Source organism: Sus scrofa, chromosome 13, assembly GCF_000003025.6.
Source record: "Sus scrofa isolate TJ Tabasco breed Duroc chromosome 13, Sscrofa11.1, whole genome shotgun sequence".
NCBI lineage: Eukaryota > Metazoa > Chordata > Mammalia > Artiodactyla > Suidae > Sus > Sus scrofa.
Window position 1 is genome coordinate 204,187,661 of NC_010455.5, and position 27,405 is coordinate 204,215,065.

The 27,405-nt window shown below is 43.6% G+C and overlaps 1 protein-coding gene across 1 annotated transcript in view; it reads right to left on the reverse strand.

Annotated features, from left to right (window-relative positions):
• Positions 1–27,405, reverse strand: part of DSCAM (DS cell adhesion molecule) — a 725,315-nt gene that overhangs the window by 620,896 nt on the left and 77,014 nt on the right. The window contains 1 exon segment of the mRNA XM_021071497.1: positions 2,584–2,901. Within this exon segment, the coding sequence (XP_020927156.1) occupies positions 2,584–2,901 (318 nt within the window).

The window sequence follows — 27,405 nt, forward strand, 5'->3', positions numbered from 1 at the left end:
CTGGTGTTCGACTGCTTACATCAAAGAGATCACAGGCGGGAATTCGGAAACATTTCAGATTTTGCTCCTGTTGCGATGTATTAAGGGAGCACCTCCACACTTGCTGCAGAAATTATTATAGAGCTCCCTCGGCCACCTGGTGCCGAAGACAATAATCAAAGTCACATCCTCCCCACCTGTCATTAGATTATGTCAGTCCACCATAGTACTTGAAAGGCTAGGCTTAAAAAAAAAATGAAAACACGGTTTGCTAACTGGAGTCTAGCTGGGTGTAGTTTTAGGGACACGATGTGTCCCGTGTGTACAATATCTGATGTCTGTGAAACTCAAACTGTATTCTGGGTTTGGCTTGTAGCAATGACAAATAAAAAACACACACTATGATGTTAAAAGGACCATAATAGATTTGGGGTTTTCCTTTCTTTCTTTTCTTTTTTTTTTTTTTTCTTGGCCGTCCCACAGTATATGGGGTCTCAGACCAGGATCACATCCGAGCCACAGTTTCAACCTAAGCCGGAGCTGTGGCGACGCCAGATCCTTAACCCACTGTGCCTGGCTGGGGATAGAACCTGTGTCTCCACACTCCCAAGACACCTACAATCCCTCTGCACCACAGCAGGAACTCCATCAGGACTTATTTATTGGCAACATGCCAAAAACAAGTGACACAGTCAAAAATGTGAAAAGAGCCTTTCTTATCTCACAAGGAATACAAGAGTGTTAACCAATGCTGTTTTCCAGACCACAAACACTGATGCTCTAGTTTATTATTCCAATTAAATTCCTTGCCCTCTGTTCTCCCTTTGTCCTCCTAATGCTACTGCCGCCTCTGGGACAAGAGTGTGGGGACAAGGAACAGAGAGAGGGGACAGGATGAGTTTGAGACACTCAAAGTTTCAGTCCCTATATCAATTAGTCAAAATACAGTAAGTCTGGGATATAGCTTAGACCTCACCAACCTGATACTGCTAATTTCAAGTTTCAGTTGCAGCAATGTAAGGCACTCCAAAATCCAGCTGAAAGTTGCTCTGACAACTCAAAGCAGCTGTCGGTATTAGACTAAACTGGTAAGAGGGCTTTCATGGACTCCTAGCTGATGCTTTTTTTTTTTTTTTTCCTCTTCCCATTTTTTTTTTTTTTTTACAACGTACTCAGCAAATATCCTATTGCCTGGAACAGAGGTCAACTTTCCACAACAAACTCCGACCCGGCTTTCTCCACCGTCCGTTTCTGACTCCCTGTTAGGATTAAGAGGACACACGTGGACCTTCCTACGCCACCTCCTCCCTGAACCTGGGGCAGGGCCCGAACCAAGCTCAAGGAACATTTGTTGAGTGACTATATTAAAAATGATCCAAGAATTGTGCTGCAAACCTAATGTCAGTTCCACAGAAGGATTTTCCCCATTTTTGCAGTCTCGGTGATTTACAGAAACAGAGCTGTAAGGGTCTACAAGGTACTGCATGTTTTTTTGAGATGGCTTCATTCAAATAGCAAACATGTTGAAATGAAATAGAAATACCTTCGTAATTAGGTTGTGATGATGGTTGTGCAACTATAAATATAATAAAATTCAATGAATTATTAAAAAAGAAAAAATTGAATTAACATAAAATTAATGAACATGTTAATTATTCTTTCTAGTAATAAAAACTGAGCTATAATAAAATTTTGTATTTCCTACTTTTATCAGAGCATGATGTTTTGAAGTATTTGATCTTTTTTATTAATATTTCGCTTCTATATTTTAATGACTAGTTGGTAAGTGTAAGAATTGTATCCAAATAAAACCAGTCCATATTCTCAACAATTAATGCAAACTGACATAAAATACCTTTTTCTTTTACTTTTATTATAGTTGATTTACAGCATTTTGTAAATTTCTGCTATACAGCACAGTGACCCAGAATATATACACATTCTTTTTCTCCTATTATCTTCCCTCCTGGTCTATCCCAAGAAATTGGCTACAGTTCCCTGTGCTGTACAGCAGGACCTCACTGTGTATCCATTCTAAATGGAATAGTTTGCACAAAAAAAGAATTGCCTCAGTAAGGAAAAAATGAAAGGTGCTTTTTACAGGCATGTATGGATTTGTTTCACTGAGGATGAGAACGACTGATTTTGAGGTTTAGTGCCAACAACATACGGCACTCTGAAATTCAGCCAGGAGCTGCTCTGACACTTCCAAGCAGCTATCAGAAGAGTGACCTGAGGGGGTCCCTTTTGTGGCTCAGCGGTAATGAACCCGACTAGTACCCATGAGGATGCGGCCTCACTCAGTGGGTTAAGGACCCAGCATTAAGGTGTAGGTGTAGGTGGCAGACGCAGCTCGGATCCCGCATTGCCGTGGCTGTGGTGCAGGCTGGCAGCTGTACCTCCAATTCGACCCCTAGCCTGGGAGCTTCTGCGTGCCGAGGGTACGGCCCTAAAGAGCAAAAACAAGAACAAAAACACAAAACCAGTAAGAGTGAGCTAAGGGGAGAGCTGCCACTGGCTCTCGGCTGACGGCATTCTTCATGCTCGCCCTCGCCCCGCAGCCCCGCAGGCACAGAAGGAACCAGGCGGAGGAACTGAACTTACCAGCCTTGATGTGGACATCCTGACTTCTAATTTTCCCTGAAGGATTTTCAGCTGTGCAATAGTAAGTATTGTCATGGATTAAGGTACTAAAGCTCGAAGGAGGGAAGGGGAAAATCTGGAGAGTGCCGTTGGGGTGGACGTGGCGGATCCCGGGGACATCGTAGATCTCCTCGCCCGTCGCCAGGTACCATCTGAGAGACACAGGAGGGATGCCTGCAGCCGGGCAGGGCACCAGGGTCCCCGTGGTGCTCGCAAACACTACCTCTTGCAGAGATGCATTGACAAAGTAGAGGCTGGAGTGAAGGTCCTCACCGAAAACTAGAAGAAGACAACACAGGGAGGCGTCAGTCAAGGGCCCTCCGGGAGGCGTCCGTGTCCCCCCCTTTCCCCCCCACCTCCCCCGCCCCGGTCAGCCTGGCCTCGGGAGGTACTTTCAAGAAATGGTCGCAAGGCTCAGCTAAAGCTGAATGATTCAAAGTTGCTCCCCCTCCTGTGGACGGAGAGGCTGGTACTGGAAAGCAAGGCAGCACCGCATACTCAGTCCACAAACTAAGTGACCCCGGATCTTAACTTGGAAGAGACTGCTCTTCAGCCCTGGGTCCCACGCTCTCTTCCGTCCCCATGGTACTGACCACTGCTGGAACTGATACTGTTTTTATTCATTTATGGTCTAAGTCCAGTGGTAGAAGGTGAGATCCATTGCTCATGCTACTACCGAGGACACACAGCAGAACATTCAGTGGGGGCTTAATAAGGAGAAGCCATGTGATGGAATGACTAGATCCAGTCTCTGAGATCAAATTGCTCTGCTTGAAAGGTATGTTGAGAGCAACTAGTCACAAAGAGTTTACATTAAAATTGAAGATCATATATGAGGTATTTTAAAAAGAACAATTGGTCTTCTGAAAAATCAAAGCCAAGCAACAATGCATTTTTTAGTAGAAAATACATAGCAATAATAAAGAGAACTTTGACAAAAATATCACTCAGTTCCACCAGTGTATGATGGATCCTGTTTGGATTTTTCTTTCTGGTCCATCTGCCTACGTGCCTACAGAGTCTGACTATGTCGTGATGTGCACACATAAAACATGCAGTTGTTACAGACTCTGCTTCATTCTCCGAACATTATTTCATATCCATAATGCCATGTTTCACAGACTTCACAAGTACAGCTGACCCTAAACAACACTGTTTGAAGTGCGTGGGTCCACTAATACACAAGTTGTTTTCAATAGTATTACACCAGCCACAGGTGGTGAATCTTCAGATGCAGAGGAACTGTGGATACAGAGGGTCAACTGTAAGGTATCGGCATATGCACGTTTTATATAATGTGATTTGCTAAACTAGTTCCCGGATGGGGGGCTACTTTCTGTTGTAATTACTACAAATAAAATGTCTGCAAACCTGTTCACACACATTTGGCTTTTTCATGCATTTACTAAGCTGCCTGCATGGCACTCATTTATGACTGTGGAGTGTCCTTTATGTGAACCAAAGAAACTCAACTTTTAGAATCTGCGAATTAAACAAAAGATGTTTAAATGCCAAGAAGACCTACTTCTCAGACATCCGTGCATATATACGGTTTTCTAAAAACAAATGCTTACCCAGTCACATATTCGCAAGAGAGAGAAAAAAAGCCCTAGATATCTGGGATTCATCTCACTGGGCAGAGGAGAAATAACATCTTATGGAGCGCCTGTGCTGAACCAGGCAAGGCTATCAGACTCAAGGTGTTACTTGAGTTACTCTTTTGCATACAGAGCACTCTTGTCAGGTGAGCCCAGTCTCTGCGCCACAGAAGAGGTAGAGACGCAGGAGGCTGTCGGCTGAGCGAGGAGTCAGGCCTAGGAGGTGGCAGAACCGGGATTCAGTGTCCCTGAAGAAGACTGCCATTCCAAGCCAGATATGGGGAGCTGGGTCCATGAGATTGGCCATCCTGCAGAAATCTTACTTGAATGTCCACCTGCTCTCTTGGTCTCTGTCACTAACAGTGAGCATGAACTTGCCCACGCCCAGAGGTGGCTACCTCTGAGTCAGCAGCAGACTGAATGCCACTAGTCGAAAGATGGCAGAGACAAATTCACTTTGTAAAAGCGATCTTCGCAAAGAGAAGCAGCCAGCGGTGGGCCTCAAGCAGTAACCATTCGATGGTTTTCTCCTCCCGACTGTAACTAAAGCCTTTAGCAATGCTCCATAATCAATACATAAAAATTACTGTGAACTAAGAAACTGATTCAGACCAGAAGCACAGTTAAGAGCTAAACACTGAAGCCTTCAACTCCAATAAAAATGTTAAGAGTAGCACAGTGATTTTGAGCTTTCTAGGAAACTTACATCATCACAAACATATCAATAGGAACACAGGAACTGTCGCTCTTGAGGCTAATTAATTCCACCCAGATTCTCCCCCACCACCACATTCCTCTTCTGCCAACTGAATGGTGGGCAATTCAAGCCAAATAAAATTGAGTCAAATTGGAATTTATTCCCTTGTGTCATAAAAGTGGCCTTGTTAAGAATAGCAGTCTTTGAAAATGTGAATGTACACAAGAAATATTTCTTAATTAAATGTATAGCCTTCTACTGTATGCCACATTCCAAGAGCCAGCTTATGAAATTATTCAAATGACTATGAGACAAATGCGAAATTAATGTTTAATCCTACTAAAGAGATAAGTGACCTATGGGGGATTACTGTCACTTCTCCTTACATTTTCCAGGTATTTAACATGAGTCTTTCTATTTCACGCCACTGGGTTTAATAATGTAACACAGACTCACTGTCTAAGATACACATCATATGGCCACAGGCAAAAGAAAACAAACTGTATCCCAACAGCTTTTATTTCTTCCATCAAAGGGACCATCCATCTGCTTAAATAATAGTATTTCTTTTTATGGAGGGCTGCATGCACTTTAAATATAGTACCTTTTGCTCCCTCCTATAATGGCAGAGATAATCTTACTGTAAATTATGCGTGTATGCAAGTTCCTTGAAAATAATTTCAGTTTATTAACAGAAAGCTAAACAAAACATCTGGCAGAATCTTGTTCTAAGATTCAGGATATAAAAACCGGGGGTATGAACACTAAGAGCACACAAGGAAGGGGCTCTGGAGAATTGTTTCTTCATTTGCAGATTTCTCCATATTTTATATTGTTATAACAGATGGTATAACCTAGGCTCCAGTGACAAACATAAAGGAGACTGTTACACTAAAAAGAAAAATAAGTCAATACTGCTTTCTTTCAAATTCAAACAGCGCAAAGAGAAAAGAAGAAACGTGGAAGAAATTTAACAGGAAGTGATGACACAACCATTCATTCAAGCAACAGTATCTGCTGAGCAACTGCTAGGTACCAGGCCCCATGCAAGGTCCCAGTTGCACGAATTCGCAGGAATCACGCTACTGCTCTCAAGGAATTTGGGGTCCACAGAGTGCCACGGTCATGGAAGGAGATCAGTGAGGACTGCTTTGCTGAGTGCTGTGACAGGACGACGTACAGACTGCTACAGACGCATATGTGATAGAGAAACTAACCCGAGCTGGGGGAGATGAGGAAAGCTTCCCAAAGGAGAAGGGAAGTCCGATTCCGGGCATCAGGCACAAACATGTTAGGACGCTGAGACAGGAGAGAGGTGGGGGGATACTGGATACCAGCAGCTTCAGGGCAGAACCAACAGTGACACTGAATTTGGGCACGGAAGCTTGAGGGTCTTTAGATTCACTTATCCCATAATTACTCAGCACCTAGTAAGGACCCGGTGCTTGTTAAGGCCTCAAGACATGCAAAGGACCAAGGTTTGGAGGGTGATGCCTAGGAGCTTTCATCTCGGAAGCTTATTATCAAGTCAGATCCTAAGGAGGGCCAGATCTCAAGCTAAGAAATATGTGCTCAATTCTGCTGGCGGTCGGGAGCCCCTTTCCCAGGCATGTAGCCAAGAGAACTGCACACATATGTCCAAGCAAAAGCTCGTACACACATGTTTAAAACAGTGTTATAACAGCCAAATATGGAAACAAATCAAGTGTCCATCGACGGCAGGATGGATAAACAAAACCTGGTATACCCATGCGGCGGAGCTGCTCTCAGCAATAAAGACAAATGAAACACTGGTGCAAGTTACAGACATGGAGGACTCAATGCCGGTGTGCTAACGACGAGAGTGAGTTACGCAAGACTCATGGAAGAGCACATCCTAAGTAATTACATTCACACGAAGTGTCCAGAACAGGGAACTCCACAGAGACAGGAAGTGGAGGAGTGGTTTACTTAGGGGTGGAGTGCAGTCGGGGCAGGAGGGTGGCAGCTAAGGGATCTAGAATGTCTTGTTAAGGTGATCAATGGTCTAAAGTTGATTATGGCAAAGGTTTTACATATCTGTGAATTCACTAAAAAAAAAAGCACACTAAATTGTACAAATGGGTGAATATTATTACATGTAAATTGTATCTCAATAAAGATGCTTAAAAAATGAGTCAAGGAGTTCCAGTTGTGGCTCAGTGTAATGAAGTATCCATGAAGATTCGGGTTTGATCACTGGCCCTGCTCAGTGGGTTAAGGGTCTGGCATTGCGGTGAGCTGTGGTGTACGTCACAGACGCAGTGTGAATCCTGCATTGCTGTGGCTGTGGTGTAGGCTGCCAGCTGTAGCTCTGAGTCAACCCCTAGCCTGGGAACTTCCATATGCTGTGGGCGTGCCCCCCCCACAAAAAAAAAAAAGACACACAAAAAAGAGTCCATGAAAGCTTTGACATTGAACAAGCACATTTGCAGACTGCAAATTTATAAAACGAACACGGGGTAGTAAAGAAGGAGTGAAGACTAGAGGCAGGAGGTCTGATCAGGGTGCCCTCACCCTCCTGGGCACTGGTGGTGGGAAGGGAAGAGAAAGCCTAACTATGCAGCTGTGTCTGATATGACCCCACCAGAGCTTGTGGGCAGGGCATGGAAGTAATGCGTGAGGATGAGAAGTTAAGAACTCAAGATGGGAGTTCTGGTCGTGGCGCAGCAGAAACGATTTGATCAGGAACCATGAGGTTGCAGGGGCCTCGCTCAGTGGGTTAAGGATCCAACACTGCCATGAGCTGTGGTGTAGATTACAGATACGGCTTGGATCCTATGTTGCTGGGCCAGCAGCTATAGCTCTGATTTGACACCTAGCCTGGGACTCTCCATATGCCGCAGATGTGGCCTTAAAAAGCAAAAAAAAAAAAAAGTTGATATGATCCCAATTTAACAGTTTGTATGCCTGGCTGCATAGTTAGGCTGTGAACACAGATAAAGAACATACAAAGGAGAGCCTGCTGGGTAGAGGAAACAGCAATGTCAGTTTTACTGAGGTTAAGGCACTGTCCTTGGGTCCCCCACTAGGAAGTTGGGACTAGAAGGCAAGAACTCAGAAAGAGATTCCACAGTCAGGGAAACTGAAGTCCATGGGTGAGACAGACCAAGGAGAGAGTGAAGAACAAGAGGAGACACAAACCGGAGACAGATACCCAAGGGGTACATAACAAATGAAAGGTGCGTAAAAGACATCTGACCATGGACTTGCACTCAAAATACATAAGGAACGCCTACAAGTCAATAAGAAAAAATAATCTAATAGGAGTTCCCATTCTGGCTTGGTGGGTTAAGGACCTGACTAGTATCCATGAGGACGTGGGTTCAATCCCTGGCCTCGATCAGTGAGTCAAGGACTTGGCATTTCCGCAAGCTGTGGTGCAGTTCACAGAAGCAGCTTGAACCCAGTGTTTCCGTGACTGGGGTATAGGTCTGTACCTGCAGCTCCAATTCAACCCCCAGCCTGGGAACTTCCATGTGCTGCAAGTGCAGCCATAAAAAGAAAAAAAAAAAATCTAATAAAAAATGGGCAAAAGACTTGGGTGATTACTTCAATATATAAATGGCCAATAAATACATGAAAAAAAAAAATAAGCACTGTCACCAGTCAACAGGGAAATGCAAACTAAAAGCACAAAGAGCTATCACTACGCCCCATCTGAATGACTAAAATGGAAAAGCCTGACCACGCTGAATGTCTCAAGGATATGGAGGAACATGAAACACAAAGACTGCAGATGAGAACGTAAGCCAATAACATCGTAGTGGAAAACTGCTCATCGGTATCTACGACAGCTAACTCTACGCACGCTCTCTGACTCAACAATTCAATTCATGGGTATTTACCCAACAGAAATGCAGGAAAAGGTTCATAAAAAACACACACTGGAATATTCACAGCAGTGTTATTTGTGAATCCCAAACTGGAGACCACTCAAATATCCATCGATCGTAAAACAACAGATAAACACATTGTGATATATTTACACACTGAACCACTATATAAACATGCTGAACAATCTAAAATTATAAACGAAAATGGTAGGACTCTCACAATCATCATGTTGAAGGAGAGAAAACAGAGACAACAAGAGAGCATCTCCTGTTATTCCATTTATGTCAAGCATAAAACAGAAGAAACTCATCTGTGATGTTCAGGCGGTTATTCGTAGGATGGAGGTGGACCCAGACAACAGAAAGGGCATGAGGGGACTTCAGGCTGCGTTCATTTTCTTGACCTGGGGACTGGGTACATTAGTGTGTTCAGCTGATGAAAATGCCATCAAGCTGTGCTCTGTGTTATGCACACTACTATGTATGTATTCTATGCTTCAGTTAAAACAAGAAATATTTTAAAGAAGCAGGAAAATACAGAACCACCGTGAAGACAAAGCATGAGATCAGCAGCCCAAATCCTAGCTTTAGAAACAAAAAGATAGCATTTTAAAAAGTCAAAGTTTTCAACAGTGTCAACTGCTTCACAGAGATCAGAAAACATGAAAACTAAAACAGACTCTTAGATTGGCAAAAATATTGGGTATATTTATTTTGAATGACAATGCCACTCGGGACCAAAATGCTTTTATTTCAGAGAAATAGGAGAGTGAATATGCTTAGTAAAATGAAGTGCTCCTATAAAAGTCTTCCAAAATGAAAAGCAATATACCTAAGCCTTAGATAAGTATTACCTAGAAAGCATAACCAGCAGCTGATTCTGAGGCTCCAAAATATTTTCATATTAGAACAAATGCTTTGAAACTTAGTGTCATCTTGATCAGACAATCTGAAAGCAGGTAAATGGATGGTCTCACAATGACTTGGAAAGCATGCCTAACATCTATGAAATAATTCCAAGTTAGGTTATAAAAATATGCTCATATGTTCTAGCAATTGTATATTTAACTCTAATATATTTCAATCATTCTATCTATTCCCAGTCCTGAAGCCACTGTGTAACTGTCCTCATGAATAAGAATTGGATAGAACTTCACAATGACACAGAATTTAAAATATGAAATTCTGCTGCTGAGATAAAACAAAACAGAGTCTGGATTTACCCTCTGGAAGTAAACACTCAGGCAATACAAAATAGCAAAAGCTGTCAAAGAAGGAGACAGATGAGACTGGCCCCTCTAGTGCCCAGCTAAGTGCCTGGAGAAAGTTCCCAAATAATCTCTGAAGGAGGAAACCTAAATATAACTTAGTGGAGTCTCTGCATTGAGGCTTGGGGAGACCAAAGCCACTGGATTCACAAAGTAAAGAGAAGGAAGCTGCACGGGGAAGGAACTCCAGAGATCTCAAGAGGTTTCCCTGGGATAAGTCTTTAGCTATGGACTGACATACACACGTGTGTAAATTAACTACCGATGCGGGATACGAAACTTCAGAAAGGAGCAGGTGGAAAATCCCTGAAGCTCACATGGGGGAGGAGCTAATTCATGCTCCCGCCAGAGAGGAAAGAACTAGTATGTATCCACTAATGTTATATTTAGGTGCAAACATATGTTAAAAATATGTTAATATGCAACATTTTCAAAATGTAAGTAATGCTAACAGCCCAAATAACCCCCAAATTCAATGAATACCAAACGGAAGAAACACAAAGAAAATCACACCATGACACATCACAATTAAATTGCCAAAAGCTAATAATAAAGAGAAAAAATATCAAAGGAAGCTATTAAAAAAAATTTTATACTGCATGTAGAAAAACAAAGGTACGAAGGATGTCAGGCTCATCAGAAACAATGCAAGCCAGAAGGCAGTGGAGGGGGAAAAAAGGTATTATTTAAAAAGAAAAACAAACTTTCTAATCTAAAATTCTATACTCAGGAAAAAAACCAAATGCAAACAAAACAGTAACAACTCTTCAGACATTCGAAAGTTAAGAGAATTCACTTAGAGTGGACCAGCAGTACAAGAACTGCTAAAGGACGTCTTTCAGGATAAAGGAAAATGATACCAGACAGACATTTTTGACTTCTCAAAAGAAAATAAGGAAAGCTTTCAATGCAGTGAAAATGATAAATATGTGGGTGAATATAAAAAATATATTTCTTCATTTTAAAAAATCATCAGAGGACAATTTACAGTTGAAAGCAAAATAGATAACAGTGTATGGGAGGGCTATAACATATACAGAGAGTTAAAATTGGAGTTCCTGATGTGGCTCAGCAGTCAAGAACCTGACTAGCGTCCATGAGGATGCAGATTCAATCCCTGGCCCTGCTCAGGAAGTTAAGGATCCAGCTTTGCCGTGAGCTATGGTTTAGGTGTCAGACGCGGCTCAGATCTGGTGTTGCTGTGGCTGTGGCTGTGGTGTAGGCCGGCAGCTACAGCTCCAATTCAGCCCTTGGCCTGGGAACTTCCATTTGGTGTGGGTGTGGGCCTAACAAAAGAAAAAAATAACAGAATAAAATTAATGACAGTATTGGCACAAAGGCAGGTGGGGGGAGGGAAATACCAGAATGTCACTGTCAGTTTCTTCTACTGCACATTGTATTATAATATTATCTGAGAGTACACCATGTTAGTTTAAAGATGTATATTGTAAACCCTAAAGCAAACACATAAAAAACAAAAGCAAAACCCCCAAACGTACATATTAAACCATTATTTGGATATAATTGATCTTTTAAAAATTTCATTGATCTAAAAGGAGACAAGAAAAAAAAGAACAGAGTAGATGAAACAAATAGGAAGCAACTACCAAGATAGTAGATTTAAACCTAGACAAACTGATGCTCACACTAAATATAAGTGGCTTAAACAGTCCAATTATAAGGTAGAAATTGTCAGGCTGGAGGAAAAAAAGTCAAGATTTAACTATATATAATCCAGGAGAAACCCATTTTAAATACAAAGAAACAAGCAGATTAAAAGTAAAGGGATCATGGAGTTTGGGTTAACAGACGCAAACCACTGCATTTGGAGTGGATGAGCAATGAGGTCCTGCTGTACAGCACAGGGAACTATATCTGACCACTTATGATGGAACATGGTGGAGGATAATGCGAGAAAAAGAATGTGCGGGTATATATATATATGTATATACACACACATATGTGTGTGTGTGTGTGTGTGTATGACTGTGTCACTTTGCTACACAGCAGAAATCAACAGAACACTGTACATGAACTGTAACGGAAAAAATAAAAATCATTAAAAAGATAAAAAAAAAAGTAAAGGGATCAGAGTTCCTGCTGTGGTGCAGTAGGCTAAGAACCAAGTGCTGCATATCAGGTCGCTGCAGCAGTTCAGCTTCAATTCCTGACACAGAGCAGCAGGTTAAAGGATCCAGCATTGCTGCAGCTGAGGCTCAGGTTGCAGCTTAAGTTAGGATTCAAACCCTGGCCCAGAAACTTCCATATGCTGTGTCGTTGCCATAAAAAGAGTAAAATAATAAGTTTAAAAAAATAAAAGTAAAGAGATCTATTCAATAGTTTGTATAATATATGGGAAAAAAGAATGGATATATGTATAACTGACTCACTCCTGCTGTACCTGAAACTAATACAATATTATAAATCAACCATATTCCAGTAATTTTTTTAAAGGAATAGAAAAATATACCATGCTAACACTACTGAAAAGAAAGCTGGAATGGCTATATTAACATCAAAACAGATTTCGGATAAGGAATATTACTAAAATGGGTATTTCCAAATGATAAAATGGTCAATTCATCAAGAATACATACCACTCCTAAATGTCTATTTAGCTAATAAAAACTTCAAAGCACATAAAGCAATTCTGCTGGGATTAGAGGGAGGAGCATCAAATCCAAAAGGAGGACTGAGAACTGGGCTTCTTTCTTTTCTTAGCGCTGACTGCCATTGAGTTGATACATCAATGTTTTCGGTTGAGATTTTATCTGCCTCCTTGTACTTTGACGTTAATAAATTGCACATAGAAAACATGCAATCTGGCCTCATGTTGATGGCTTACCAGGGTCCAGCCCCACCAGTCCTCAGTGTCTCGGGCCCCAGACCCCTGCTGGACTTCTTCACCATCCTCCACCCAATTCACTGCTACTCATTCTCCGACTCTCAGCTCAATCTACCCTCAGGGGTTTGTTCCCGGCCTTCCATCTCCCAGACGGCACCCCAGGTTCTACCTCTCAGCTGCCTGTTTCGTTCCATCAGTCTCATCTCATTGTTTGCTGTGTGTCCCCAGCGCTACTGAAATCGACAAGAGGGTGGCTGTATACAGACGATGCAACCTTATTCCTAATACTTACAGCACCAACTAGTACCTATAGAAGCCCTCAAATTTTTATTGAATGAATAAATAAATGTTTAAAAATATTATGGTTTCTGGAGTTCCCTTCATGGCTCAGGGGTTAAAGGATCCAACTAGGAACCATGAGGTTGGGGGTTCATTCCCTGGCCTTGCTCAGTGGGTTAAGGATCCAGCGTTGCTATGAGCTGTGGTGTAGGTCGCAGACGTGGCTCGGATCTGGCATTGCCGTGGCTCTGGCGTAGGCCAGCAGCAACAGCTCCAATTAGACCCCTAGCCCAAGAATCTCCATGTGCCATGGGTGAGGCCCTGGAACAAAGACCCAAAAAAAAAAAAAAAAAAAAATATATATATATATATATATATATATATATATATAATGGTTTTCTTTCTTTTCAATAAAAGTTGATTTATAATGTTGTGTCAATTTCCGCAGTAGAGCAAAGTGACCCAGTCATATATACATGTTACTTTCTTATATTATCTTCCATCATGGTCTATCCCAAGAGACTGGCTATAGCTCCCTGTGCTGTACAGTAGGACCTCATTGCTTATCTTTTTGTTTGTTTGTTTGTTTTGGTCTTTTTAGGGCTGTACTTGGGGTATATGGAAGTTCCCAGGCTAGGGGTCAAACTGGAGCTATAGCTGCCAGCCTATACCACAGCCACAGCAACGCCAGATGTCAGCTGCACCCAAGACCTACATCACAGCTCATGGCAATGCCAGATCCTTAACCCATTGAGGGAGGCCAGGGATCGAACCTGCATCCTCACAGATACCAGTCAGATTTGTTACTACTGAGCCACGACAGGAACTCCTGCTTATCCATTCTAAATGTAATAGTTTGCATCTACTAACCCCAGACTCCCAGTCCATCTCACTCCTTCTCCCCTCTCTGGTGGCAACCACAAGTCTGTTCTCCATGTGAGTCTGTTTCTGTTTTGTAGGTAGGTTCATTTGTGTCACATAAAAATATTATGGCTTTCATATGACATATAGCTAAAAGATTCCTTTTAAAGAACAATATTTAATCTTTATTTCATATGCATCACCTACTATAATCTAAATTCCATCACGCAGACATCAAGGGACGACAAGAATCAGTGGCTGAAGAAAAAAGAGTTTCTCCAATATTGTCCATTAACAGATGATTGGATTAGGAAGATGTGGTATATATACACAATGGAATACTACTCAGCCATAAAAAAGAATGAAATAATGCCATTTGCAGCAACATGGATGGAACTAGAGACTCTCCCACTGAGCGAAGTAAGTCAGAAAGAGAAAGACAAATACTACATGATATCATTCTTATCTGGTATCTAATATACAGCACAAATGAACCTTTCCACAGAAAAGAAAATCATGGACTTGGAGAATAGACTTGTGGTTGCCCAGGGGGAGGGGGAGGGAGTGGGAGGGATCGGGAGCTTGAGGTTAATGGATGCAAACTATTGCTTTTGGAATGAATTAACAATGAGATCCTGCTATGCAGCACTGAGAACTATGTCTAGATACTTACCAACACATCAGGACAATGGGAGGAAAAATTACGTATACATGTATGTGTAACTGGATCCACATGCTGTACAGTGGAAAAAAAAGAGTGTTGGGGGAAATAACAATAAAAAATAAATTTAAAAAAAAATCCCTACAGCAATATTAAAGTTACCTAGTGATGAGAAAAAAAATAAAACTAATTATTACATAAAAATAAATATTTATAAGACTTTAGCCACTCTGTTTAAGAATGTTCTTTTTATCCAATATGCAATATGTGTGCTGATATTGCAACAAGGAAGAAAAGACCCCTCGATTTTGCTATGTGTTTTACAAATCTCTGGAGGAAAAAAATAAGAAAAATGTTAATATTTTATATATAAAATGTCTAAATATTGTTGGCAATATCTTTCTAGAAAATTATTTCCAAGTGTGTCTAGGGAATTCATTTTAGAGTTGAAATCTCTCTGTCCCTTTGGATGGATGAAAGTTACCCTCAGTAACACTGCTGGCGGTTAAGCGCACAGTTTCAGAGAAGAATACAGACTCTGTAATGAATAATATGTATGTACCTTGCTACATTTCAGTATTTACATTTAAAGCTCGAAAGTTTCAAAAGGCATGAAAGTGGCTAGTGAAGAAGCAGAAGACACTCTGGGAATTATGATCACAAGCAGCAAAGCACATGAATAAACCAAAATGATGTAAACGACTCCTGAGGATCAAGGAACACAAAAATGTGGGAAGAAAAATGAAGCAAACTGATGAAGAATGAGGAATGAGTGCAGATTCACACAAGGAATTATAAATTAGGACAATTATCAGAAAAAGATAATGAGAACTGGATCTGACATTGTAATGATGTTGCCAGAATTGCTTTTTGCAGATTAAAAGGCTCAGAAAGAGGGGGCAGATTAAAAAAAAAAAAAAAAGAGTCCTAAAACATAGCAATATGAACTAGAAACAAAATAGCAAGGCAGCATTAAAGCCACACTATGGTTTTTTTTTGGGGGGGGGGGGGAAACAGACCTACAGCATATGGAAATTTCCCGGCCAGTGATGGAATCCAAGTCACAGCTGTGACCTCACACAGCAGCAGCAACGCCGGATCCTTAACCCACTGCACTGGGCCCGGGATTGAACCCAGGGCATCACAGAGACAATGCCAAATCTTTAACCCATTGTGCCACACCAGGAACTACATAAATCGGACTATCAACGGGAAGGAAAGATGGAGATTTACTGAAGCCAACTGAGTCACCTATCCTATGATTAAAGAACAAAATGAATTAAACCCAGAGAGCACAACGGTACCTCAAGACAAGAATGTGACGTCTACGTCCAGCAATGAGGCCCTTAGCATGGTGCTGAGTGAGGGCACGTGCCTTCTTCGTTCCCCTCATTGACCACGACAGTGTTCAGCATCACACTCTTTCGCTAGAACTTCGCCATGTTCAGGGGATGGAATGTTCCATTTTGCTCCGGCCCAAGGACTTACACCAGTCTAATTTTTAGGGTAATTAATTGTATCAGGGAGGGCACAGTTTTACTTCATGTTTCAGCAGTAAAATGAATGGCTATTCTCATCACAGCAAACACACTCTCAGTGGTAGGTGGCAGCAATCCTGTGAATCAGAGGGACTCATGGAGGACTGGCTCTAGTCTAGCCTGGTCCCTCCAACTCACCTGGCTGAGTCAGAGAGCCGGCCACGGGCTCCTTCTCCTTGGGTGACCTCCTTGAGTGTTCTCCAGTGTGTTACGTCAGGGATCACTCATCTACCACCAGTTGTCGTCTCATGGCTGTCATTATCTTACCCCTCCTCCTCTTTGTCCTCAGACGATGTGTGAATCCTTCACCATCACTGTCACGGAATTTCAGGGGCAGGGTGGGTGAACAGCGATGGATGTTCAGTTGTTTTGCCTTAGCAGCAATGCCTACTCTTTCCAAAGCACAGATGGGAAAAGCCTTTGTCTGGGTTCCAGGAATAACAGACCCCTCTATCTTCCCCCATAACACTGGGGAGCACTGCATAGAACCCAATGGACTTCATTACTATCTGTGCTTTAAAACCAGCTAATCCATTCTTGCACTTTCTGCTTTTCCTTCATCAAAAGGTTGCTCATGTATGTGGCATTGTTCTTTGCTAAAACACTAGTACTTTGGAGGCAGCAAAGAGAACATTATCATCCCTGTACACCATCTGCTTACACAGCACTGAGTACATAGATAATGCAATGAACGCTGAAATATAACTCAAGTCAGGTCTCCCTTGAAGTAGAAAGGGCATTTCTTTGGGACAAAAAGTGCCATCCTCCTGGGGATTCTCCATAGTTGAAACCTGCTGTCATGTTCTGATCTATGACCGCATGGAGGCCAAGGGCCAGCTCTTTCACCTCCCTGGACCTCAGTGTGCCATATATAGAAAAAGAAGTGGGTCTGACCTAGAATTCTAAGCCCAGAGTATCAAGCAAATCAACGAAGGCATTTTTAGATATTGTGAAGTTAAAAGTGTTACCTCTCATGCACCCTATTCAAATGGCTTCTGAAAGGTGAATTAAAAAGGCAGCAAACCAAGAAAGAGGAATATATGACATACAGGAAACAGAGGCTCAAATACAGGTGATGAGAAACAAAAGGAATTTTCAGAGTGACTCTGAAAGATTTCAAGATAATAACTGCATAGTGGAAACTAGTCCACATTGGTACAGAAAGAAGGCTCCCAGAGAGATGTTTTGAAGAAAAAAATAAGCATCCAAAGACTCTGATGTATCTAAATGTTTTAAAGGGAGTACTTTGTACTAGTGGAGAATTTGGGGGATGAATTGGGTACACATGCAGTGAAAACTAAATAAACAAAACAGTAAGTAATGGTGAATCCTAAGGAACACACAAAGCTATAGGAGAAAGGAAAGTGTTTATAATATGCTATGTGGTTCAGCTGTAGCTGAGCTATGTATAAATATTTATGTAGTTATAATAATGCAGACCCCAAATATTGATTTAACCCTGCAATGGTAATATCATTATATTGAAAAAAATAGCAGAATTAGTCCAAACAATTAGGTTAAACAGATAGCTAAGCCTGAAAAATTAAATATTTCAATGTCAACAGAGAATTTGAAAATGCAGATCTGAACACTAAGGGGGAGAGCTCAGAAAGGAAAAACCCTTGGCAAGCAAACTCTGTAGGTGAACATGTTTCTAGAGACAGGGTTTCACTCTGATCACACTCAGAGGCGGCCCTGACCCACCCCTGCATTCGACAGTGCCTTCCATGTACACAGATCACGACACATCTACGTAAATCAGCCAACACAGAGCCCCATGAAACCCCACAGGCTCCCACTGATGGAACGTAGGATGCAGAAAGCCCACCTACCCAGCTTTATTTGCAAGTCTCAAACACCTAAGACTTTAGAAGAAAAATCTGAAGGTTGGGACCCTGGTAAGTTTTGCCCTAATCTCCTGGTCCACTCAGTTACACCCATATTCTGGAATCCAGCGTTCTTAATGTATATATATAAATGTACATATTCATTTTCTTAATATATCAAGAAGTTCTCTTACCTTTCTCTTCCATGAGATTCTTTTTCACATTTGTTAAGATCTCAGAAAGTGATACATTAGAGCCACACAACGTACATACAAAAATATTCTATCCATAAAATACCAGTTTTCCAATAAAAGAGCCAATGATCATCCATTCTTACATCTGCTCAGAGCAAATGTTCCGGGGGCTCCCCTTCACCCCTCTTTTTCTTATGCATCAGGAAGCCCATTAGCTGCACCCTCAAAACAGACTCAGGTCAGCCACTTGCCGTCTTCAGCCACCTCCCTGGTCCAAGCCACCTTCCTCTTGCCCCTGGATTATCACGATGGTGCCCCAGGGATCTCTCTGCTCTCCCTCCGCCCTCTACCGCTCCCTCCACTCTAATCCGTCAGCCAGAGTGATCCAGTCCTCTGCCTCTCTCCTCTGCTCAGAACCTTCCCAGGAAGTTCCCACCGTGGCTCAGCGGAAACGAATCCAAGTGGGAACCATGAGGTTGCGGGTTCGATCCCTCACCTCGCTCAGTGGTTGGATCTGGCGTTGCCGTGAGCTGTGGTGTAGGTTGCAGACACAGCTCCACAGCTCGGATCCTGCGTTACTGTGGCTGTGGTGTAGGCCGGCAGCAACAGCTGCGATCAGACCCCTAGCCTGGGAACCTCCATACGCCACGGGTGCAGCCCTAAAAAGACAAAAGGAAAAAAAAAAAAAAAAACCTTCCCAGGCCCCCACTCTCTCACTAAAAAAGCTGTCTTCAGCCACCTGTTCAGCCAACCCCTTCAGCCAACTGTTCTCTATGATCCATGGTCACTGTTCCTCTCTGATGGGACCCCTTGCCCGTCTACTTCAGTCACATGGCCTTCTTGTCACCCCTAGAGCATCCCCACAGGCTCCGATCTCTGGGCCTTTATACATCCCTCTCCCTCTACCTGGGATGCTCTTCCCACCAAAACCACCTAGCTCGTGCCCTCGCCTCTGCAGGCTTTGCTGGGCCACCTCCCCCTCAGTGAGGCTCCCACTGCCCTCTTTCATTGCAGGGCCTCCACCGCAGTTCACACTCCCAGCTGTCCTCAGGTGCGCTTACCCCTTTGAGTACCCTGCATCATTGACTGACTTATATTATTTTTTATTGTTTGTCTCTCCTTCCTTTTAAAACTTTAGTTCCTAAAGGATAGTTAATTGGTTTTACTCCCCGATATACTTCCAATGCCTAGAAATACTACTTTCTAGCATGTAGTATAATCTCAATACACATTTCTTGAATACATTAAATTCAATTAAATATTAATAAATCAATCTCAGGGAAATGTAATGTCTTAAAACAAATGTTTCACTAAAAAAATGATTTAGGACTCCACCTGCACCTGTGTAGAGCACTTGATCCAACGTGCTTTTGCTCCGAAGCATCTTCTCCCACCACGGCATTATGAAGTCACCCGAGTGTTTGTTCTTACTCCCTGTCTGAGGGGAGAAGACAGAGGCCGCGAGGGAAGGGAGCTGGTTATCCAGCATCTCACGCCAGATGCTCTGGGCACAGAGAGGAGTGTGTTCCCTCTACCTGGTGGGTGCATCTATGTACACACATTACTGTAATCTCTCCTTAAGTGCTAGCCTCATTTCTAGCAAGACAGTGTCCCCAAGTGCATTTAAACTTTAAATTTCCTTTAGAGCTATTATTATTGTTTTCATTTGGGGTGCAACTGAATAGCTAACACTTACTGAATATGTATTATGTGTTAGGACTATACTAAGTAGTTTAATACAAAATTTCACAAATCGAGGGAGTGGGATGGAATGGGAGCTTGGGGTTAATAGATGCAAACTATTGCCTTGACTTTAAAAAAAAAAAAAAGATTTTCACAAATCCTTAAATCTTACAGGCAGCTTTTTTTTTGGGGGGGGGGGACACCTTAAAAAAAAGTTCCTGGCCTAGGGGCCAAATCAGAGCTGTAGCTGTTGGCCTATGCCACAGCCACAGCAGTGCTGAATCCAAGCCGTGTCTGGGACCTACACCACAGCTCATGGCAACGCCAGATCCTTAACCTCCAGAATGAAGCCAGGGATGGAGCCCACATCCTCATGGATACTAGTCGGGTTCTTAACCTGCTGAGCCATGACGGGAACTCCCAGGCAGTTATGAATACTGCTGGCACATCCTCAATGAGAACCAACATGAACTCTGAACTCTGTAGTGAGGAAGAGACATGGGATTTGGTTCAGGAGCCATTTAAGCAGGGACTGTGTTTGGGCTCAGACCCCTCTGAGAACGAGAGGCTTGTCCTGGGCTCTCACTCCTCTGAAGGGAGCCAAAGGCATCTACAATCCTGAGTTCTATTCCTTAAGGGTCAAAATCCCCAAGTTAGCCACCTCTGATCTACACATCATCACTGAAGAACGTTTGCGGTACTCGTCATAAGATGTGCTTGGCTAGACAGACTGTGTTTCTCGGGTCTTTTCATCTTTCATCTTTGTAATTTTTTGCCTTTAGATAGAGGTTCAGAGATGATATTCTTAGACTAGAACTGCACAAAGTATGAAAAAAAAAACCCCAAACTCTGCCACTGAAATGCCTTTGATTATAGCTCTTATTTTCTCTTGCTTTTCTTTTCTTTTCTTTTTTTTCTGTTATAGAAAGTCCATAGAGCACTTCAGCCAAAAATTAAAGCTGTGATTAAGAAATGAAATAACCAAACCAGAAGGGTTTCCTCTGAAGACCTCCTTCCTCGAGGCCCAATCTGGTGTGAAAATATAGCATGTAATACGTTGCTGCATTAATGTTAATTTACAACTGCATGAGGTTTTTCCCTTAAGGGACCAAATCTCAGTTGGAATTCATTAATTTTGACAGTTTGCCTATCACAGAATGGATCTGCTGAGTCACAGGAACTTCTCTAAAAAGGGAAGAATCACATTCTCCTTGCTGTTAGGGATTCATAAGAGTGGAGTTTGAACATTCTCAAGGCAACCAGACACACCATTAATCACCCCAGAACCCATGAAACATATCTTGTGGCTTCACCCAGCAGCAACCCCACCGCCACGCCAGTCCCTCTCATAATAAACCTAATATACCCCAGCCAGCTGTGTAATGGGCCCACACACCCCCTGGGGCTCAAAAGAAGGTCATAAAATAGAGTCCATTATCCCACGCTGGAAATTTGACGTGGTTCGGATTTGACACTTCATTTGGAGAAATGTCCTGGAGGCATACCCCTTCTAGAAAGCTGAGGTTGGAGTGGATGGCTGGCTGTGGCCAAATTAATTCCACAAAATACTTTTCAACTTAAAGGAGTAAGACCTTTTAAATATTCCCTTCATGACGACTTATGAAAATCAAATTGAGTTATAGAGTCTGAACGTTATCACTGAAACGTTTTAAATTAAACCAGCGTGGCATCGCTCACTTCCAGGACGGAGCGTGAAGACAGTGCCAGTCAGAGCGTATCCCGGTGCTTGACTTAAAAAATCAAATCTTGGGAGTTCCCGTCGTGGTGCAGTGGTTAACGAATCCGACTAGGAACCATGAGGTTGCGGGTTCGGTCCCTGCCCTTGCTCAGTGGGTTAAGGATCCGGCGTTGCCGTGAGCTGTGGTGTAGGTTGCAGACTCGGCTCGGATCCCGCGTTGCTGTGGCTCTGGCGTAGGCCGGTGGCTACAGCTCCGATTCAACCCCTAGCCTGGGAACCTCCATATGCCGCGGGAGCGGCCCAAGAAATAGCAACAACAACAACAACAACAAAAAAAAAAGACAAAAAAAAAAAAAAAATCAAATCTTGGAGTTCCCATCATGGCTCAGTGGTTAATGAACCCGACTACCATCCATGAGGACGCGGGTTCGATTCCTGGCCTTGCTCAGTGGGTTAAGGGTCCAGCGTTGCTGTGAGCTGTGGTGTAGGTTGCAGATGCAGCTCGGATCCTGTGTTGCTGTGGCTGTGGTGTAGGCTGGCAGCTAAAACTCTGATTAGACCCCCAGCCTGGGAACCTCCATATGCCACAGGTGCGGCCCTAAGAAGACAAAAAAAAAAAGAAAAAAGACAAAAAAAGAAAAAATTCAGCCACACTATAGCAATTCACTTGCCTATTTTAAAATGTCAAACAGCAACATATGCAACAACACCACCACCAAAAAAATCAAATCTTATTTGTAAAGACAAAATCGTTCTAACCTTAAATGGATCATAAGGAGGGAGGGAATGATGGCCTCGCAGCCCGTCAAAGGACACCGCAAGCTCTTGACCCCCTTATGACCGTCTCTACACGCAGAAGAACCTGGTGTGAGATGCCAGCAAGTGAAGGCAGGTGAGGACCGGACAGGAGGCAAACGCCACACTCAACACCAGCTGCTAAACTGGGGTGCCTTCGTTTGCCTATTTTGGGAAGGCTACAGTATCATACTGACAACAGGGGGCATGAAACTCCCACACGACTACTGAAGCCCAACAGAGACACCATGAGGAAACAGTACCAAGCAATTCTATTACAATTAGACAAATTTTAGCCAACAGGAAGTAAACGGACAATCAATCCCAAGTAACCACCGCCAACTCAACACACTTAAAATCCAAAGTAATTTAACTATTTTTGAGTCATTTATTTAAAATATAATAAGCCAGAGAGGTCCCGTTTTGGCACAGGGGGAACGAATCCGACTAGGAACCATGAGGTTGCGGATTTGATCCCTGGCCTTTCTCAGTTTAAGGATCCAGCATTGCCGTGAGCTGTGGTATAGGTTGCAGATGCAGCTCAGATCCTGCGTTGCTGTGGCTCTGGTATAGGCTGGCAGCTACAGTTCTGATTGGACCCCTAGCCTGGGAACTTCCATATGCTGCAGGTGTGGCCCTAAAAAGACAAAAGACAAAAAATAAAATAAAATAAAATATAATAGGCCAGTAAACCAGAAGAACGCCAGAGGGAACACATCTGAATTTCAACCAGGAGTGTGGGGACCCAATAACGGAGGCCCAGTCTCTGAAGAGCGGTTTGGGAGTGGATCAAAGCCAATCTTACAAAGATGCTGAAGCAGCATTAGACTGGCCCTAACCTTGTCTTATCTAACAATTCATTTGCTAGTTAAACAAGGATAACACAGTGGTAGGAATGAGAATGAGAATCCTATTAACAAGAGGAGCATTCACTCAGGACCTTGCCTGAGACCATCCATTACCTCCTGGGACCCCCTCTGCCCACGGGGCAGGTGCTGTGTCTACACAGAGAGAGGTGGAGGCAGGACATTGACAAGTTCCACTCATGGGGCAGGGGTGTGAGGAGAGGATGGATTCGTCCGCTCGGGCTGCTGTCACAAAATTCCACACACTTGGGCGGCGTCAACAATTTCATTTTCTGACCGTTCTGGGGGCTAGAAGCCCAAGAGCAAGGTTTCCACAGGGTTGTTTTCCCCTGAGCCGGCAGGGGACCGTCTTCTCATCGTGTCTTCACGGGTCGTCCCTCTGTGCGGGCACGCCCCTGCCATCTCTCTTTGTGGCCAGCTTTCCTCTTCTTATAAGGACACCAGCCGGACTGGGGTGGAGCCTCACACTAAGGGCCTCCTTTGACTGAACCACTTCCTTCCAGCCTACATCTCCGACACGGTCACATTCTGAGAAACCAGAGGTCAGGGCTTCGACATATGAGTTCTGGGAGGACTCAACTCAGCCCACAGGAGAAGGAAGCAAAGACGGTGGAAGCATGAGAAAAAGACAACTTAAAACAATGATGATAAAAGAATTCTGAAGATTCTGCAACGACTGCTGGGAGAAAAAGATGAAATATGCCCTAGGCCCCAGGCCCTCAAGAAGAATTTCAAGGAGGCAGATTTTGACTCCACATAGGGTAGAATATCCTGACAATTAGAACTGCTGAACACTCAGAGTTCCCGTCATGGTTCCAACTAGGAACGATGAGGCTGCAGGTTCGATCTCTGGCCTTGCTCAGTGGGTTAAGAATCCGGCATTGCCGTGAGCTGTGGTGTAGGTCGGAGACGCAGCTAGAATCTGGCATTGCTGTGGCTGTGGTGCCGGCCGGCAGCTGCAGTTCCGATTAGACCCCTAGCCTGGTAACCTCCATATGCCACGGATGAGGCCCTAAAAGGACAAAAGACAAAAACAAAAACCAAAAAATGAAAAAAACCTGCCTAACACCGAGGACAGTGTTGGGCTGTTTCAGGGAGGAATGACTTATGGGAGCAGCCAAGGGCCTTGAGGACCGACTGGACAACGTCTAGGTTCTTATACCTTTTTACTAAGAAGCACAGAATAACAGCAGGGATGCGTAGTTCTCAGCCGTGGAACAGACACATTAATTTTTACAACTCCATCTGCTTGGAAGCTCATTTTCTAAGTGAAGTGAATATGGGTCTTATAATTAATTACTTACTAGCTCTAATTCCTAAAATAACTTACAGAATTACGGATACAATTTCAAGTGTTCATGCTTTGCAAAATACGTTTTGCTCCTAAACTAGTCCTAATTAACTACATACATCATGTACCTGGAAGGTCACAGCTTGAATCTGAGGTGAAAAGCGGAAGAATGACGTACAAAACACCTTTTGAGAGGAATCAAAAGGATGAAGGCAAGATATAGGACTCTCCTCACTACTCAGTGACGCGCTGGACTAGGACGGGCTTGGGGCAGCTCCACAGGGAGGATGATCCCTGGCTAGTCTGTCCTCTATTTCGAGAGGCCCTGCTTTTCGTGCTGGGTCAGATCTACGCATTTGGGCAAGTCAGATGACGCACAGAGTGACTGAGGGGACATCACTGACAGCTAAATATTTCTCTGAGAAAATGTTCACATCCATTTTTTTCCCCAATATCTGAAAAAATTCTTTAAAACCAGTATCACCACACACACAGGGCCTTTCTCTGCCAGGGGCTGCGTCAGATACTGGGAGGTGTAAAAAGGTACAAGAATGTGCTCAAGAAACACCAAGCCAGGTGGCAGCTGTCCTCCCAACAATCCACAGGTGAGAGCAAGGCCGGGAAGGGCCGACGGAGGAAAGGGAGCAGGCAGCATAAACAGGGAGCTGGGATGGAGCAGAGGAGGGCGGTGGGCCCGCCTGCTGGAGTCAGAGGGGGCGTCGTTGTAAGGATGCTGCCTGAAGCAGTATTTCGTAGCTTTAACTGCCCCCCCTCCACAGCTCTTCTTTCATTCGGAAGGTCCTCATATAGGAGAAATGTTCTCTCCTGGGGAAAATTTTTCTCCCAGGAAATATGTGACGGTACCTAGAGGTATTGTCACCCACAGTCCCCACTGGGAGGTTGGATAGAGGAGTGGTATCTATGGAGCAGAAGCCAGAGGTGCTGCGAAACAGCCTGCACTGCACAGGACAAGCCCCATAATAGGAGCTCTCCAGCCCCAAGCATCAGCAGTCGCGCAGCTGAGAAACCCTCAATGGAGTGTGCCTCACAGACTCTGTCCTCCCGCCATCGTCTCAGACCAGAGGGAGTTTGGAAGAAGAAAGTGGCACAGCCTCTATTTTTTTCCTTCTCTTAAGGGCACCTGCCTGCCTGCAGGAAGGATGCCCTTTGGTCTGCTGCCTTCCACGTGGTAAACCGAGCAGGGTGCAGCTTGGCCTGGTTGTGGGGTTCGAACTGACGTCGTCATAAAAGGATGATATGGTGATCTCCATAGGACCTCTCCCTCCTCTCTCTCTCTCCCTCCCTCCCTCCCTCTCCCCCATTAGTTCCAAGTGTGGAAGGAAAACCAGGATGTCTCATTAACTTCTTTAAAATCCCAACATCACTCACACTCGAATCTAAAATACATGACAGGCCTTAACTAAATTTTCCAAATGTCGGAGCTTAATAAAGGATGAGTAGACTAAACTGGACAAGGGTTGAATTAGACGTCCATTGACTTGGGGTCATCTTGAGATCCCCATTGCCCTAAGCCATTCTGAAAGTGGCCTGAAGACCAAATTGAGGGCCTCAAATCCAAAGAAACCCAATTTAGAGGCTCTCATTATTAATAGCCTCTAAAGAGATCAGACTGTAAGGCTATTCTAGAAGAGCCTTTAAAATACCTTTTTAATTAAAAAAAAAAAAAAGTGGGGCGTTCCTGTTGTGGCTCAGTGGTAACAAACCCGGCTAGCATCCATGAGGACACAGGTTCGATCCTTGGCCTTGCTCAGTGGGTTAAGGATCTAGCATTGCCGTGAGCTCTGGTGTGGGTCGCAAACAAGGCTCGGATCCAGAGTTGCCCTGGCTGTGCTACAGGCTGGCAGCTGCAGCTCCAGTTCGACCCCTAGCCTGAGAGCGTCCATATGGCACAGGTGCGACCCTAAAAAAAAGAAAGCAAAAAGAAAACAGTGTACCTCTGTGTGGTGATGGCTGTGAACTAGATTTACTGTGGTGATCATTTCCAAATAGATACACATACCAAATCATTAAGTTATACATATAAAACTAACACCATGCTGTATGTACATTCTATCTCAATGAGAACTTTAATTTTAAAATGGTATTTTTCACATAATCAATCACCACCTTGGAAAAGGCCTCTTTAAGAGACCATGGCCAGAGCCCACAGTCACAACATAACAAAGAGCCCTTCCCCCTTCTCTGCTCTGAGGAGGGGGAGGAGGAGGAGAACAGAATAGAGGAGGGGGGGAGGAGGGGGGAGAGAACGGAGGAGCGGGGGCTGCACATCTGTAAATTGATGCCCTTTCTTTGCACCTTATTGCAGTGTGAGCCTGGTCTGCCTCTGTGAATATAAACAGAATTGTTTGCCAAGTCTGCACGTCGTGTACCAGCCACTGCAGTGTCTCTAAAAATTCACTGAGGCCCTCCACCCCACTTTGGCAGTGAGGGCTTGAATATGGTCGGTTCCCACGTGATTTTCCAGGACCCTCTCTTCAGTCACTACCTTATCTCCTCAAGAATGCCACATGAAAAGGCAGACTACAGAGGTGGTTTCCCCGCCTGCCTAAGACACGCAAACCCTAACCCCCCTCGAGCTCTGTCAACTCCACCTTCTAGGATTCCCGAGGGTGAGACACCAGCTCATACATGCACGCAGAGGAAAAGCAGCAGCGTGCTGGTGGAAGAGAAGAGAATAGATAAAGTAAGAAACTCGGGGAGCTGACTCATTACCTTCATTTGCATCCATGACACAAAACAGAAATGCTCATTGGCTTGAGATTTAAATGGGTCCACTATTCGCAAATCAATTTTGAAAACTGCCAAGG